Below are 16,000 nucleotides of genomic sequence, written 5' to 3' on the forward strand. Positions count from 1 at the left end.
AACATAAAACAACCAGTATTCCTTGGGGTTGTGAAAAAGCACTACCTGGAAACAATTAAGCTAATGTAAGCCATAGAAGCGTAGAGAATAGACATTCTAAAGCAGGATAAATAATTTTCCCCTTTCAGACACTGAGACAAAGGGCAGGCTTTGACACAATCTTTTCAGTCTCTCTAAACTGAATGGTCAAGCTCTTTTACACTGCAGCTTGCAACTGGGTTTGTCCAGGACCCCCTACTCCACGTACAATAACAAGCAGTTTCAAACCAGGGTGTAAGGTATTTGATACCTAAAGCATTCTCATGATTACAATGAGTAACCAAACTCCACAGCTTGAGAAATTGTTAGAACCCTCAGATCCCTTTCTTTGAGAACATGAGCCTGTGAAATTATCTATCCTTGATCCAATTTGGCTTTCTCCTCCCTTCCCAGTTCACTGAGCATCACACAAAAATGATCGCTGGGGCACCACAGTATTAAATCTGGGACGTTAGGAAACTGTTGTAGAGAATAAAGAAGCTCCCTGGGTGTCTTCCACTCTTCACTGCAGAGCAGCTTACCTTGATTAATTTTTTTAGGATATCCAGTTGTTTCACTAACCCTCCAGGAGACTGTTTTCCCCCCACAAAGACATATAATATGTACTTTGAACATTTATCAAAATTAAAAACAAAATTTGATTAACTGAGTGAGACGCAGTAAAAGTCAACCTCTCTGCAAGAGTAGAACCTGCCCCTCATTTTCAGCCTTTGGAAGGAAGGGAAGCAGAGAGCCCCAGGTAAGCTAGTTCAGATGGCACTGCTAAAGCAGGGATAGGAGCCAGTTTGGAGAGCAAAGGCTTTGAAATCAGAAAAGCACATCCTATTCATGTTACATGACCTCTCTGCACCTCTACTTACTCACCTGAATAGGTTTTGTTTTTTGCTATGCAGGATTATTTACACAATGTTAAAAGTGCCTGGCCCGTAGTAGGTTGTTTCATAACATGGGAGCCGTTTTTCTTTTTACTTGCTACCAAAGCGCTTGCATTATAGGGCAAGAGGCCCAAATTAAAAAGATCTAGTTTAAAAAAGAGATGCTGTGGCAGACTAGTGCTAAGGCCCCACCCCACCTCTCAGTGTTCTTCCTTTGTGTAATCCTCAGTGGCGGTGGGCAGGAGCTGGGACGACTGTCGCGCTGGCAGCCTGGCTCTAGACACTTGCTGAACTAAGTAGCCATGTAGGGTGCCCCAGGCGGCAAGGAACTACAGGTAGGCTTCCAGCCGACAACTAGTAAGAAGTCCTAGTAAGAAGGCCGGGAGCCGCGAGGAAGTGAGTTCTGCCAACAACCTGAGTGGGGTGTGCAGTGAGTTATTCCCAAACCCCGAGATGAGAATGCGGCACAGCCAGCACCTTGTTGCAGCCTTGTGAGACCAGGAGACACAGCTAAGCTGTGCCCAGACAGAAACTGAGATAAACTTGTTTTAAGCCACGAAATTTGTGGTCATTCGTTACACAGCAATAGATAATACAGGTACCGTCACCTTTCCACTATCCAAAGTTAACATGGTGACTTCACAGTAACTGTATCATGTGCCGACAAAATCATCTGGACTATTCCAAAGCAAATCTAAATCCCAACCGTAGTATGGCTGATAAGGAGGCAGAGCTAGGAATTTGAGAACTCAGGTCTGACCCCTAATGGCAAAACCCACCCATGCAACTTTTATAGTTTCTCTCAAGACTCAACGATGCTTCCCACTATGCCCACAGACAATAACAAAACCACATCAGACATCAAGAAATACTGGTAACATTTTGTTCTTCGTTGTCAAAACCATTTTACCCACTACGTTATTTTGCGCATCAGTTAAAATGTTAACTTTTATTTTAAAGTCTTTATTTCTCAGTAAAAAGGATTTTCATCCCCCTCCTGGCCTGTTATAATTCTAAGGGCTTAAACTGAATATCTGTGAAGGCCAAAAACCATTATTCTTCCCCAAGACCTTTCAAACAAAGCCACAAAACAGCTCCTTTTATTTTCTAATAAGACTAAATTTATTCAATACCCTAGTAAAAGTTTTGATTATAAGTATCCAACAGTATAAAAAGTACAAAACAGATCTGTAGATTTCTAATATATTAATACAAAGTGCATGACTACATACAGTACATCCTACAGGCAAAGAGAGGTGGAAGGGAAAAAAGAAGACTGTGGTTGAGGTCTAGTAATAAATAAATAAATACAGAAGTAGAGATGATCCATATTATAGTATATTCTACCACCAATACTGCAGCCAAAATGTACAAAAAAAAAAAACCATTTCAAAATAACTCGGGAGGATGATAATGGCTGGACTCTTGTAATTCACCTCAAAGGCTGTGAGAGAGCCGACCCCACTAGCTGTGTAGTCTGTGCATATGGTGGCTTATAGCATATAGGTTTTTTCCAAAAGGAGGAAATATAAAATGTTTAGATTAAGAACTATAAAACTATAGGGTGTCCATCCAAAGTGGCTCACTCCTTATTGTTATACTATCCAATTTTTAAAATCCAGTTTAAAAAATAAGCACTGAGTCATGTCATTATAAGGCAGGCAAATGCTCCTCCCTCATTATGAAAATAAGTCTGAACTGGTGATATTTTTCTCCTGAACTTTTGGAAAAGAGGCAAGAAGCGTACTTTGGTTTGGGTTCAAGTGAGAGGCTTTTAATGAGGATTTTAAAATTGAAGAACTCCAAGTTCAGGATATCTCAATGTTCAGAAAGCCTGACTAAAAGAAGCCAAACCAAAACCAACCCACTTAGCATTAACACACACCTCTTTTCTTTTAGTAAATTTTACTTTAAATATAGAGTGAAAAACAATAAAAACCCTAACAGGTTAAAACAAGTCAAACATCCACTCTACACAGATAAAACCTTCACAAAGGTCAACTGAAGTAATCCAGAGCTAAAACTGAATTGTGCAGATTTTCAGTGAAGTCATCAAACAGTCACGTAACACAAAGTCAATTATTTACATACTCGGCAAGCCCGCTAAGAAATGTGCCCCCAAAAGCATCAACCTTTGTTTTGTGCCATCCTGAAGACTTGAACATTTTATTTTTCAGACAGTTTAACGTTTTTAATGGAGTGTGCTGTCTACCGTGTGGTAATGCTTTGGTACTGTTCAACTAGGGTCTCACCTATCCGAAAGACTTGCCATGTCCCCAAGAAGAGCTTTCATTCTGCTTCAGAAAGTTCACATAAATTAAAACCTTTATCAAACATTAATATGAAGGGAGGAGGCACAGGATGCAAAATATACAGTCAAGTTACCTCTCTGTATATTTAGAAATTACTTTTTCCTTCAAGGTATTTGTAACAGAAAGCTCAGTCTGTCCTGCTTAATAATCAGTAGTACAGGTTTGAATCATCAGAACCTTGGCAAGACCTTAATATTTCAAAATTATTAACAATTACTTCTAGGAGCAAGTCCATGTTACTGAGTTATGACAACTTTATTATCATGAGGGAAAACAAGTGTAGCCAGCCATCTTAAAATATGCCCCAACCACTGCTTCTCAATATAGAAAGACTAAAACTACATACTGTTTATCATACAACAAATCCCATCACTGTCCCCTGAAATTCCCCTTAGTTTCATTCATTAGAAGGGGATTTAAAAAAAAAAAAAAGAAGAAGACTTAAAGAGCACTTTACAGCAGCATTCAGCTTTCCTATGAAATACTCAGCATCTTAAATATTATATACAATTCTTTTTTTAGTAAGCTAGACACTGGCTTCAGAGCTTGTGGAACTGGGGGAAAAATAACCCATTCGAAACTATTCTAGAAGTTGTCTTTTGGCAGAATAGCAGGTATCCATGTTAAAAATAGGAGGGTCAGCTTGTTGCTTTGTGGTCTTTTCAAAACTTAAATCATTTTTTGTTCCCCTTCTACATAAAAACCTCAGTCACCACTCCTGAGTGGAGATGGGCAGAGGCTCCGGGCCCTGCTCCTCCGGCTTCTCAGCAGCTGCTTTCTTATTGCTGCAGCAAGGCTTGAATAGATGTGTGTCGATGAGGACTTCCCCAAAACGGCCTTTATAGATAATCCCACAGCATATTTTCTGTCTAAAAGAAAAAGTGGAGAACAAAATACATTAATAAGACAGAAGAATAGGAATATAAAAAAAAAAAAATCTACTCACCATGATAACGAGTCCAAAATAATCAAAAGGCTCTACTGCTACAATCTTATCACATTCCAAGTGAAAGGGCTCCTAGGCCTTTCAACTTAGCTAGAAAATGGGAACTCCCCAAGGTCCCTTAAATGCCACACTGGAATCTTCTCTAACAATTAAAGGGGAAATACATACGCATTTTGAGAGATAGCAGTCAGTTTCAAAGGCTGCTCCTGAAGTTATTAACTCTATTTCCTCCAAAAATCCACCAACTCTTGGGGGGAAAAAATATAGCCACCATAAACAGGCGATGATGCAGCTGGTGGTTATTTTAATTAAATACTGAGTAGATAAAAATATCTACTCTCTCTCATTATATATGTATGTGTGTATTATCAAATATACCTAAAGGCATAAAAAATAGAAAAAACACTAATGGATCATATACTTTAAAGGACAAAAAGATCATTTCCTGTGAAGGCCCCTGCAAGCCCCCCTCTCCAGTCCCACTCCACCTCATCTCAGCCTCTCCTCTGTTAATTTTAGGTTTTTCACACCCTTATTTCTTTATATTTAATACTTCATGGTTTTACTATATTGTTTGCAACTCTAATCATACTGCGTAATTATTCATTATACATACACGGAACCCCACTGTATTCTGTAATTTTTTGCTTAACATTAAGCAATTTTGATTCATACATATTGTTTTAGAGCTTAAAACTTATGTATGAGATTCCACCATGTGCTTACATACATATACCAGTTTTATTTATCCACTCTCATTTTGATGAATTTTCCTATTATAAGCACTGCTTTACACATCAGTGCATACGTCCTAAAAATTTTTTCTAGTTTATATTGCTGGGATATATAGGAATGGAAACATCTTCAACTCTACTCAGAAATGGCAATTGTTAATCAGCATGGTTAAAACTATTTACATCCATAACCAACAGTGTTCTCACCGCTCTATACGCTAACATTTGGTAACAGAGTTTGCTTTAGTTTTTACCAGTCCAGTGGGTATAAAATGGCATCTCGTAGAAATTTTAGTTTGTATTTCCTTAATTATTAAAAAGTTTGAACACATTTTCATTTAATGGGTTCTTTCTTTTATGTGATACCTTTTCTAAGTCTTGTGCCCAGTTTTCTATAGTTTGTCTTCTTCTTCCCTTGTAGGAGTTGTTTATATATTCTAGATACTAAACCTTTGTCGGATACACGTGTTGGATATCATTTCACTTTTTATGGTGTCATTTGATCAATTTAAGTCTATAATTATAATGTAATCAAACCTAGTCTGGTGTCTTTTCTTTTATGCTTAGTACTTTGTCATAAGAAATCTTTTCCCACTCAAAAGTCATATTGTTTTCTACTTTAATGCATCTGTAATTGATGTTTTGTGTATGGTGTGAGGCATCCAAGTACAATTTTTCCACATGCATAACCATGTTGTCCATAATAACCTAGCAACATTTATTCAACAGTCCATTTTCCCTAACTGACCTCCCCCTGACCATGTATCACATAACAAGTTTCCATATACATGTGGGCCTATTCTTTGCTCTGTATTCCATCATCATTGGTTTATTTTCCTATACCTGGCTAGTCCAAAAACACATTATATTAATTACTATGGCTTTGTAATGTCTTGATTTCTCTTAGGGCATGTATATCCACATCTTGCGAATTCTTCTGAAGACAGATGACTATTTTGGGCCCTCTGCTTTTCTATATAAATTATAAACCTAGCTTGTCAAGTTCCCCAAATATGTTGAGGTTTTGACTGTAATTACCCTGAATCTATTAAGAGATCATCTTCATAACATTTAGTTTTACAATATCCATGAATGTGTAAACACCTCAATTTATTTAGGTATGTTTAAAAGTTATTCAATAATATTTGATTTTCTCTATGAAGGACTTTTTCTTTTTTTCTTTTTATCCTCTAAACCAGCCAGAAGGGATCCATAAAGGTCTTTTGATATTTATTACTAGGTTCTTTCATATTTTCTAATGCTATAGGAAAAGATATCATTCTAATGCCAAACTGCTTGAGTTTAAATCCTGTTATACTTACTGTATAACCTTAGATAAACTATTTCCTCTTCGTATCTGTTTCCACATCATGCTTCATAGAGTTGTTAGAAAGATTAAATAAATATATGTAAACTATAAAGTACTCACTATGTGCTAGGCATTGTTCTAAGTGTTTACTACAACTGGTACCACCACCACCACCACCACCACTACTACCAATATTGTACTGGCTAGCATCTCCGGTATAGTGTTGATTAGAAATGGTGACAGTGAACACTCTTGATCTTGGAGAAAAATGCCTTCATTTTGTCACAATGAAGTATGATGTAGTCTGTACTTTTTTGGAGATATCTATAATCCCGGTGAGAAATTTCCCTTCTGTGCCAATTTTGCTAAAAATTGTTTTATACTTTGAAGGAATGTTCAAATTTGTCAAACACCTTTTCTGTAGTACTAAGATGATGGCTTCCTTTAGAAACCATCAATGTGGTAAATTACGAGTTTATCTTCTTGAGTTTAAACCAATTTTCCATCCCTAGAATAAACCTAGTAGCTGATCATAATATTACTGCTTTGGTATCAAAGTTATATCAGCCTTATAAAATGCTTGAAGCCTGTGCCCTATTTTATTCATAGGAAAAATGGAAAAATCACTAAAAGATCAGAATCATTTGTTCCAGGAGTGTTTGATAGAACTTGCCTATCTGGACCTGGGATTTCTTTGAGGGTAGATTTTTCGCCACTGAATCAATTTCTTTATTCTTTTCTTTCTTTTTTTTTTTTTTTTTAAAGATGGAGTCTTACTCTGTTGCCCAGGCTGGAGTGCAGTGGACTGATAATAGTTCACTGTAGCCTCGAACTCCTGGGCTCCAGCAATCCTCCTAACTCAGCATTGAATCAATTTCTTTATTATGAGACTGTTCATTTCAGGTTTCTTACTTTTTATGAGAGTTTTGGTAAGCTGCCTTCTTTTTAGTAATATATCTACTTTACCCATATTTTCAAACTTATTGGCATAGTTGTTTATAATATCCTGTTATCTTTTAAATTTCAGCTTTATATATACCTAAGTCTCCTTTTTCTTTCCTAAAATTTCTTACGTGTACTTCTTTTCTTGATCTGCCTTATCTCTAGTCGTTTTTGGTCTGGTGTTTTTAAGATCCAACTCTTAGTTTTACTGATTTGCTCCACTGCATAGTGTCTTTCTATTCCATGTGTTTCTTTCTTCTCGTATCTTTAGTATCTCCTTGCTTCTTGAATTTGTCTTTATAAACCTTTAAGTTAGATATTTATCAGTTCATTTACTTTTTAATCTTTCTTTTATAATAGCATTAACGGCAATACATTTTCTTCTATCTACCTTTTTAGCTTTATCCTACATGTTTTGATTCGTGGCATTTTTCAGTTAATAAGTTATAAATATTTTCTATTTTATATTATACCTTTTTTAGACCTATAGGGTTCTTAACTTACAAATATACAGCAGTATTTTTTACAAATATATGATAATCTTTTCTATTATCCTTTTGTTTTGCTAGGTATATTTTTTCCCATACCATTATTTTTAAACTTTATCCTGTATCTCTGATAAACAGAACATAACTGGGCTTTCATTGATTATCCAAATTTTGGTCTTTTAACAGGAACTATTATTACTTACATTTATTGTGATCAATGATTACTGTCGCGCTTCCCTTCTCCTCTGGAGGTTTTACACTTTTTTTTTTTTTTCTGGAGACAGAGTCTCGCTCTGTTGCCCAGGCTAGTGTGCCGTGGCATCAGCCTAGCTCACAGCAACCTCAAACTCCTGGGCTCAAGCAATCCTGCCACCTCGGCCTCCCAGAGTGCTAGGATTACAGGAGTGAACCACCACACCCAGCCTTATTTTTAGTCTTTTAGTAGTTTATGTAGTTAATTTGTCAAATTCCAAAATTATTCAATATATTTATTCTCTGGCTGGGCACGGTGGCTCACGCCTGTAATCCTAGCACTCTGGGAGGCCGAGCTCAGGAGTTCGAGACCAGCCTGAGCAAGAGCGAGACCCCGTCTCTACTAAAAATAGAAAGAAATCATCTGGCCAACTAAAATATATATATAGAAAAAATTATCCGGGCATGGTGGCGCATGCCTGTAGTCCCAGCTACTCGGGAGGCTGAGGCAGTAGGATCGTTTAAGCCCAGGAGTTTGAGGTTGCTGTGAGCTAGGCTGATGCCACGGCACTCACTCTAGCCTGGGCAACAAAGCGAGACTCTGTCTCAAAACAAACAAACAAAAAAAAAAAATATATATATATATATATATATATATATATATTTTTATTCCCAACAAGGCAAAAGCCATTGAAAACTTTAACTCCTATCACCTTTATTACCTTAACTTATATATTATAGTTGTCATATAATTCTCTTATTTTTTACTACCACAACCATAGTCATTTTAAAAAGTCATTGTTTAAATTTACATAAATATTTACTATTTTCTTTATTGATCCTTCTTTCCTCTCAGAATTCCAACCAAGGATTTCTTTCCTTCTGCCTGTAGAATTTTCTTTATTGAGGGTCAGCTAGGTGGCAAACTCTCAAATTATTTCTCCTGTCAAAACTGTATTATGGGCCAGGCATGGTGGCTCCCGCCTGTAATCCTAGCACTCTGGGAGGCCAAGGTAGGAAGATGGCTTGAGCTCAGGAGTTCAAGACCAGCCTGAGCAAGAACGTGACCCCGTCTCTACTAAATAACGGAAAGGAATTAGCTGGGCAACTAAAAATAGAAAAAATTAGCCAGGTGTGGTGGAGCAAGATTCTGTCTAAAAAAAATAAAATAAAATAAATAAATCTGCCTTATGTCTTGTTCATCAAAGATACTTTTGCTATATGTATAATTCTAGCTTTAAGATTTATCTCTTTGCTCACTTAAGATATTAATCTATTGTTTTCTGGCTTCCTTTGTTCATGCTAAGAACTCCAGCTTTGTGTATTTGTTGTTCCTTTAAAAAGAATGTATTTTCTTAAGCCAAGCCCAATGGTGCACACCTGTAGTCCCAGCTACTCAGGAGGCTGAGGCAGCCATGCGTGAGCCCAGGAGTTCAAGGCCAGCCTGGTCAACAGAGAAAGACTCTCTCTCTTTAAAATAGAGAGAAAGAGAATATATTTTCTCACTGCTTGCAGATCTATTAAGATTTTATTTTTCATATTCTATAGATTCACTATGTCTGTGGTAAAATTTTTTATTATCTGACTTTTAATTTCAATTAGTCTTCCTGAATGCAGAAACCTAGATTTTCAAGTAACCTAGAAAATTCTAAACATTTTCTCTTTGAAAGTATTTTTCCCTGTCCTAATCTGTTATCTCTTTGGACTTTGGGGCTACACAGATTCATTCAGCACTTGGCATCTTAGTATTCCTTATTAAGGAATTCTGATCAATGACATCTTTAAAGACTTTAAAGACTTTAAAGACTTTAAAAAGTATGTTTCTAGCACTTATACTTTCTTCGGTGGGAGACGACGGTCAGAATACCTAGTCTACTTCATGATAGGAAATTTAGGTACCTTGATGTGATTTTTATTTTAAATCAATTTTAATAGGAAGAACATACAAAATCCCAATTCTCTGCTCAATTACTGCTCAATCCACTCCAATCATGTGTGCTACCAGCTGTTTGCCAAATGCCATTTAATTGCTAAGGAAGTAGGAAACCACTGCCTGTAATGTAAGATGGTTTGCTGGTTAGACATTTTCTGTTGCCTTTACCTTTTCCAGTATGTGAGATCTAAAAAGGAAAAAACTGGTGTTCTATTAGAACCAGAAGCCATCTCTGTATCTGAGCCATCATCTGACTGGTTACTGTAACACGGAGACTGAGCTGGGGAGGCACTTGAGGTGGTACTGTGAGCATCAGAATCTGCAATAAAGATAAAAAACAAATTTTCAATTTCATTACTTGTAATTATAACTAAACCTCAGCATAGGACATTGTGAATGAGTTGGTAAAAAAGAAGAAAAAGTAAAAAAAGAATTTATTTTCTATGCACTACTGATATTTGAAGATATTTGGACTAAAGTATATTTTAAAGAGAATGAGGTCTTCTGCTTCTAGGAAGATGGAGTAAACATACTTTCTCCCTATTCTTCCTGCTTATAGAACTAAAAACTCTGGATATTATATTAACATATACAACAAACCAAAGACTCTGAAAGGTGATGACCATCTAGGGAGCTTGAGACCCAAGGAAAGATGTGGTGAGTTCCTTAATTTTTCTGAATTTTCTTTTTGCCTCATAAATCCCAGTCTTGGAGGTGAACCAGCAGCAACCCAGAAATGCCAATGGGTGCAGGTGACCAAAAATCAAAAATTTAAAACCCCAACAAAAGCCTGCTCTTTCTAGCCAAAGAACCAGGAAAACAGCAGCCTAGCAAGACAGGAAACTTTTCTTAGACAATATCACTCTGCTCCAGCCAAACACCACAGAAAAAACTGTGGCCATCCCTTACCCACCCGGGCAAAGCCGAGGTGGGGAGCTTAGATTTCTACCCTCCCGAGACTGTTATGAAGCACAACACCTCCACCAGGGTGCTGTCAGAGGAAGCCTAAGTGGAGAGCCACTAAGAACAAGGACACCCTCACCATATGGGAGCCTGAACTTCCCCCCCACATGCAAGTAGTAACAAGGAACACCCCCGTGACACACAAATATCAATGGAAGCTGAGTGAGAAACCAGATTTCTAGCACCACCTGGCAGTAACAAGGTGGTGGTGGCCCTCTCCATTCTCCTGCACTTAGGGTATCCAAAAAAGCCAGTTAAAACAAAAGGTTTAAATAAGACCCAGAGTCTCACAACATAATCTAAAAACGTCCAGTTTTCAATCAAAAATCACATCATTTGGCCGGGCTCGGGGGCTCACGCCTAAAATCCTAACATTTTGGGAGGCCGAGGAAAGAGGATTGCTTGAGGTCAGGAGTTTGAGACCAGTCTGAGCAGAGTAAGACCCCATCTCTACAGGAAAAAAAAAAAAACTAGCTGAGGCCGGGCGCGGTGGCTCACGCCTGTAATCCTAGCACTCTGGGAGGCCGAGGCGGGTGGATCGTTTGAGCTGAGGAGTGCGAGACCAGCCTGGGCAAGAGCGAGACCCTGTCTCTACTAAAAATAGAAAGAAATTATATGGACAACTAAAATTATATATAGAAAAAATTATCCAGGCATGGTGGCGCATGCCTGTAGTCCCAGCTACTCAGGAGGCTGAGGCAGGAGGACGGCTTGAGCCCAGGTGATTGAGGTTGCTGCGAGCTAGGCTGACGCCATGGCACTCTAGCCTGGGCAACAGAGAGAGACCCTGTCTCAAAAAAAAAGAAAAAGAAATCCCGTCATTCCAAGAACCAGAAAGACCTCAAAATGAATGAAAAAGCAAGTACATGCCAACACCGAAATAACAGATTATGTTAGAATTATCTGGCAAAGATTTCATTTATTTATTTATTTACTTTAAGCAAAGAATTTTCTTGGACTGACAAAAATTTTAAAACAGCCATGATAAAAATGCTTCAATGATCAATTATGAACCTGTTTGAAACAAATGAAAATACAGCCTCAGGAAAGAAATAGGAAATCTCGGTAAAAAAAAATAAAACCATAAAGAAAAAACAAATGGACATTTTTGAACTGAAGAAATACAATAAATAAAACAAAAAGCTCAATGGATGGGCTCAAAAGCAGAACGGAGAGGACACAAAAAACAAAAAGTGAACTGAAAGAAAGAACAAAAGAAATTACCCAATCTGAACAACACAGAGAAACAAACAGAGCCTGAGACCTGTGGGACTGTAACAAAAAAAAACTACATTCATGTCATTGCAATTAGTCCTGGAGGGACAGAAGAATGAGAGTGAAGGTGAAAAAGTCCTCAAATATACTTTGACACAAGTCACTTGACATTTAAGTACAATTTCCTAATCAGAGAAATGGATAAATCTGGATTTTTTTTTTAAGAGACATGGTCTCAACTCTGTCACCCAGGCTGTATTGGAGTAGTGGGTCACCGCAGCCTTGAACTCCTGGGTTCAAGCCGTTCTCTTGCCTCACCCTCCCTAGTAGCTAGGACTTCAGGCATGTGCCACCATGCCCAGCTAATTTTTTTTTTAATTGTCAAGTGAAAAGTTACATATTTGTGAACAATAGTAGCTAAAAACTTGTCAAATTTGGCAAGAGACATAAAGCTGGGATTCAAGTTGCTGAGCAAAACCCAAACAGAATATACCCAACGATATCCACGCCAAGACATATCATAATTAAACTTCTAAAAACTAAAGAAGAAAAATATCTGGAAAACAACCAAAGAAAAATGACACTGTACCTATAAAGGGAAAACAATAGATCCTGATTTAATAAGGAATAAAGACAATTTATTAGATGCAGAGGTAAATCTGATTTAATACTTTTACCCTCAGAAGACTTCATTTAAATTTGCAAGCCAGAAATTAAGTTTTTTGGTCAAGTCACTGTGTTGTAAGGCTACAGATACTGTTAGTTACAGCAAGAATGATATCATAAATAGTGATGGAGCCTACCACATATCTAATCTTTAGTTAAATACCCCCTCTCTCCCAGGATAGGTGGATAAAGCAATCCTCCAATCTCTAATTGAGACCCAATGAAATATTTATTAAGTATTTATGAGGCATGAAATCCTGTGTTATATGCTGCATGGGAAGAAACAGACTAAAGAAAACTTTTTTGAATAGAGCTCACAAGTATTTTGTATTAACAAATGTTTATATAAAATAGCATAAAACTAATTACCTAAAACAAAGAAAGCACCATTAATGTTTTTAATATGCTAATTTAACAAACAAAATCCTCAAGAATATCAGGCTTTAAAGAAGTCTAGGGGAATATTTAAAAGACTTCCTAAATACTTAACATCAATAGCTCTACGCTGCTAAGGAAAACTCATAATATCTTTGAACTATTTAAAATTTCAGTTATTTGACCATTTTTTACCTATAAAAACAATAATTTCATATGGTTTAACCTAATACTTAAGATACTAGGATATATACAACTAACAACATACACAGTAACAAAGAGCTCTTTTCTAGAATGTAGATCTTCAAAGAACTACAATTTTAGAAGTCTTAATTAGACTGGATTTGGAAAGGCACAAAGGAGTGTTTAGATAGCATCAAGTAGGTAGAGGCAATGAGCAAAGTCGTGGAAGCAGAACACACTATGCGCTGAGGGACTAACTTAGTCCAAATAAAAATAGGATCTCCAAAGACTTTCTATAGCAACCAGAAAAATAAATTTTGGCAAGGATGACATAAAAAGAATAGCTAATAGTTATATAGGAATTTATTTTGTTTTACAAAAGCCGTTTTTACTTGACCATCCCCATTTTTCTGATTAGAAAATTGTAGGTGGGTATGTGTCAGGTGACTCCAGAGTTACACATTTGTAAGTGATAAGAACTGTTAACACAAATCCAGATTTATCAGCAAGGCGAAATGGCTCACACCTGTAATCCCAGTACTTTGGAAGGATGAGGAAGGATCGCTTAAGGCCAGGAATTTGAAACCAACCTGGGCAACATAATGAGACCCCACCTCTACAAAAAAAAAAATTTCAAAAAATTTGCCAGGCATGGTGGCGTGAGCCTGTAGTCCTAGCTACTGGGGAGGCTGAGGCAAGAAGATTGCTTGAGTCCTGGAGGTTAAGGCTGTAGTGAGCTATGACTGCACCACTGTATTCCAGCCTGAGCAATGGAAGGAGACCTTATCTCTTTAACCAAAAAAAAAAAAAAAAAAAAGGAAGGAAGGAAGGGGAGGGGAGGGGAAAAATAAAAATCCAGATCTGTCCCCATTTCTCTGATTAGGAAATTGCGGTTAAATGTCAAGTGACTCTTGTCAATGTCACACATTCACTAGTGACAAGAACTGTAATTCATATCTAAATTTTTTTTTTTTTTTTTTTTGAGACGGAGTCTCACTCTGTCACCAGGGCTAGAGTGCCATGGTGTTAGCCTCGCTCACAGCAACCTCAAACTCCTGGGCTCAAGCGATCCTCCTGCCTCAGCCTCCCAAGTTGCTGGGACTACAGGCACGCACAAATATGCCCCGTTAATTTTTTCTATTTTTAGGAGAGATGGGGGTCTCACTCTTACTCAGGCTGGTCTCGAACTCCTGAGCTCAAGCAATACTCCAGCCTCAGCTTCCCAGAGTGCTAGGATTACAGGTGTGAGCCACTGCCCCCAGCCCTGAAATCTATACCTGTTAAGCTCTAGGCCTGATGTCTTTCTAGCACACCACAAAAGAATGTCTCAGGAAGAGGATACAAGCTGTAGGTATGTACAGGATGCATGGAAACAAACACTAAGCAGAGGCAGGGAGACTATCTAATGGGTGAATAAATGGGTGAATAAAAATTCAAATGTCTCAAAACTGTTATGTTGCACACATGGGTTAGCAATTCACAACGTACCTAAGGAAACCCTGTTTTAGTTTGAGCCTCCAAAATCTACATTTCTTTCAAAGGGATTTATTTTTGGTCTCCAACCACTACACAGCACAGTTTTATCATAAAACCCTAAAATTACACTGGACATATTATTCCCTTAGGTAAGGCAAAAGTTAGTCAGATATCACCTTCCCTGTAATTGAAGGAAAGAGCTAAGAATATACATATGAATAATCAATTTCCCTACCTTCAAGTGATAGAAGAAATTTACTATTTCTCAAATATTCATTAAAATATCCTGTGAGGCACTCTGGGAGGCCGAGGCGGGCAGATTGTTTGAGCTCAGGAGTTCGAGACCAGTCTGAGCAAGAGCGAGACCCCGTCTCTACTAAAAATAGAAAGAAATTATATGGACAGCTAAAATATGTATAGAAAAATTAGCCGGGCATGGTGGCAAATGCCTGTAGTCCCAGCTACTTGGGAGGCTGAGGCAGAAGGATCGCTTGAGCCCAGGAGTTTGAGCTTGCTGTGAGCTAGACTGACGCCATGGCACTCACTCTAGCCAGGGCACCACAGTGAGACTCTGTCTCAAAAAAAAAAAAAAAAAAAAAAATATCCTGTGAGAGTAGAGGGTACAGTTAAATCCCTTTTGGGGGGATGGGGAGGGTTGAAAGTTGGTTAAGAAAGGAACAGGTGTAATTCAAACACACAAATACACACACATTTGTGTTACCTAAATATTTTACCATAAATATAAAAATATTTTCACCAAATATTAAATATATCATCTGAATAACTACAGATAGACTGGTTAAACACATATTTACTCAAGAGCACAAAGTTAGTAGCAAATCTGGAAAGACAAAATCCTGGGGCATTTACTACCCCAGAGAGCAGAGTGGTATTACAGAAAGAGTACCGGGGTTTGAAGTTAGATAAAATCATCTCTACCACTTACTAAGTGATGCAGCTCAAGGTGACATCACCCCTCTGTGCTTCCTGTCCTAAGCTCTAACTTGGAAATAACTGAGATAATTGTGTATGTAAGGTGCTTAGTACATGTATCAAAATGCTCAAAAGATGAGTGAGTTCTTCTTCACCCCCCACTCTACCCAGTCAGTACACTAAACTTTTTCCATTGTTCTAAAACAAGGATGACAACCATTTGTCTTGCTTGGTAATATTTTGACTAACAGAGTCCACAGATTAATAAAAAAAAATACTGAGAGCTCTAATACAGGTCCACAACCCCTGTCCACAATTCTGAGAAAGCTCTGAAAACACAAAGTTTACTCCCAACATATTTGGCCACAAAATCTGTCATGACCAAACTATGTAAGTAGACAAACCAGACTAGCCTATTG

General features: G+C 37.6%; 1 protein-coding gene across 1 annotated transcript in view; it reads right to left on the reverse strand.

Annotated features, from left to right (window-relative positions):
- Positions 1-3,720: 3,720 nt before the first annotated feature.
- Positions 3,721-16,000, reverse strand: part of SINHCAF (SIN3-HDAC complex associated factor) — a 32,337-nt gene continuing 20,057 nt past the window's right edge. The window contains exons 5-6 of the mRNA XM_069490859.1: positions 9,939-10,089; positions 3,721-4,095 (exon numbers count right to left, since the gene is read on the reverse strand). Of these exons, the coding sequence (XP_069346960.1) occupies positions 3,936-4,095; positions 9,939-10,089 (311 nt within the window). The 3' untranslated portion in view covers positions 3,721-3,935. The remainder of the gene's footprint in view (positions 4,096-9,938; positions 10,090-16,000) is intronic.

This window comes from Eulemur rufifrons, chromosome 16, assembly GCF_041146395.1.
Source record: "Eulemur rufifrons isolate Redbay chromosome 16, OSU_ERuf_1, whole genome shotgun sequence".
In the NCBI taxonomy this organism is placed as follows: Eukaryota; Metazoa; Chordata; class Mammalia; order Primates; family Lemuridae; genus Eulemur; species Eulemur rufifrons.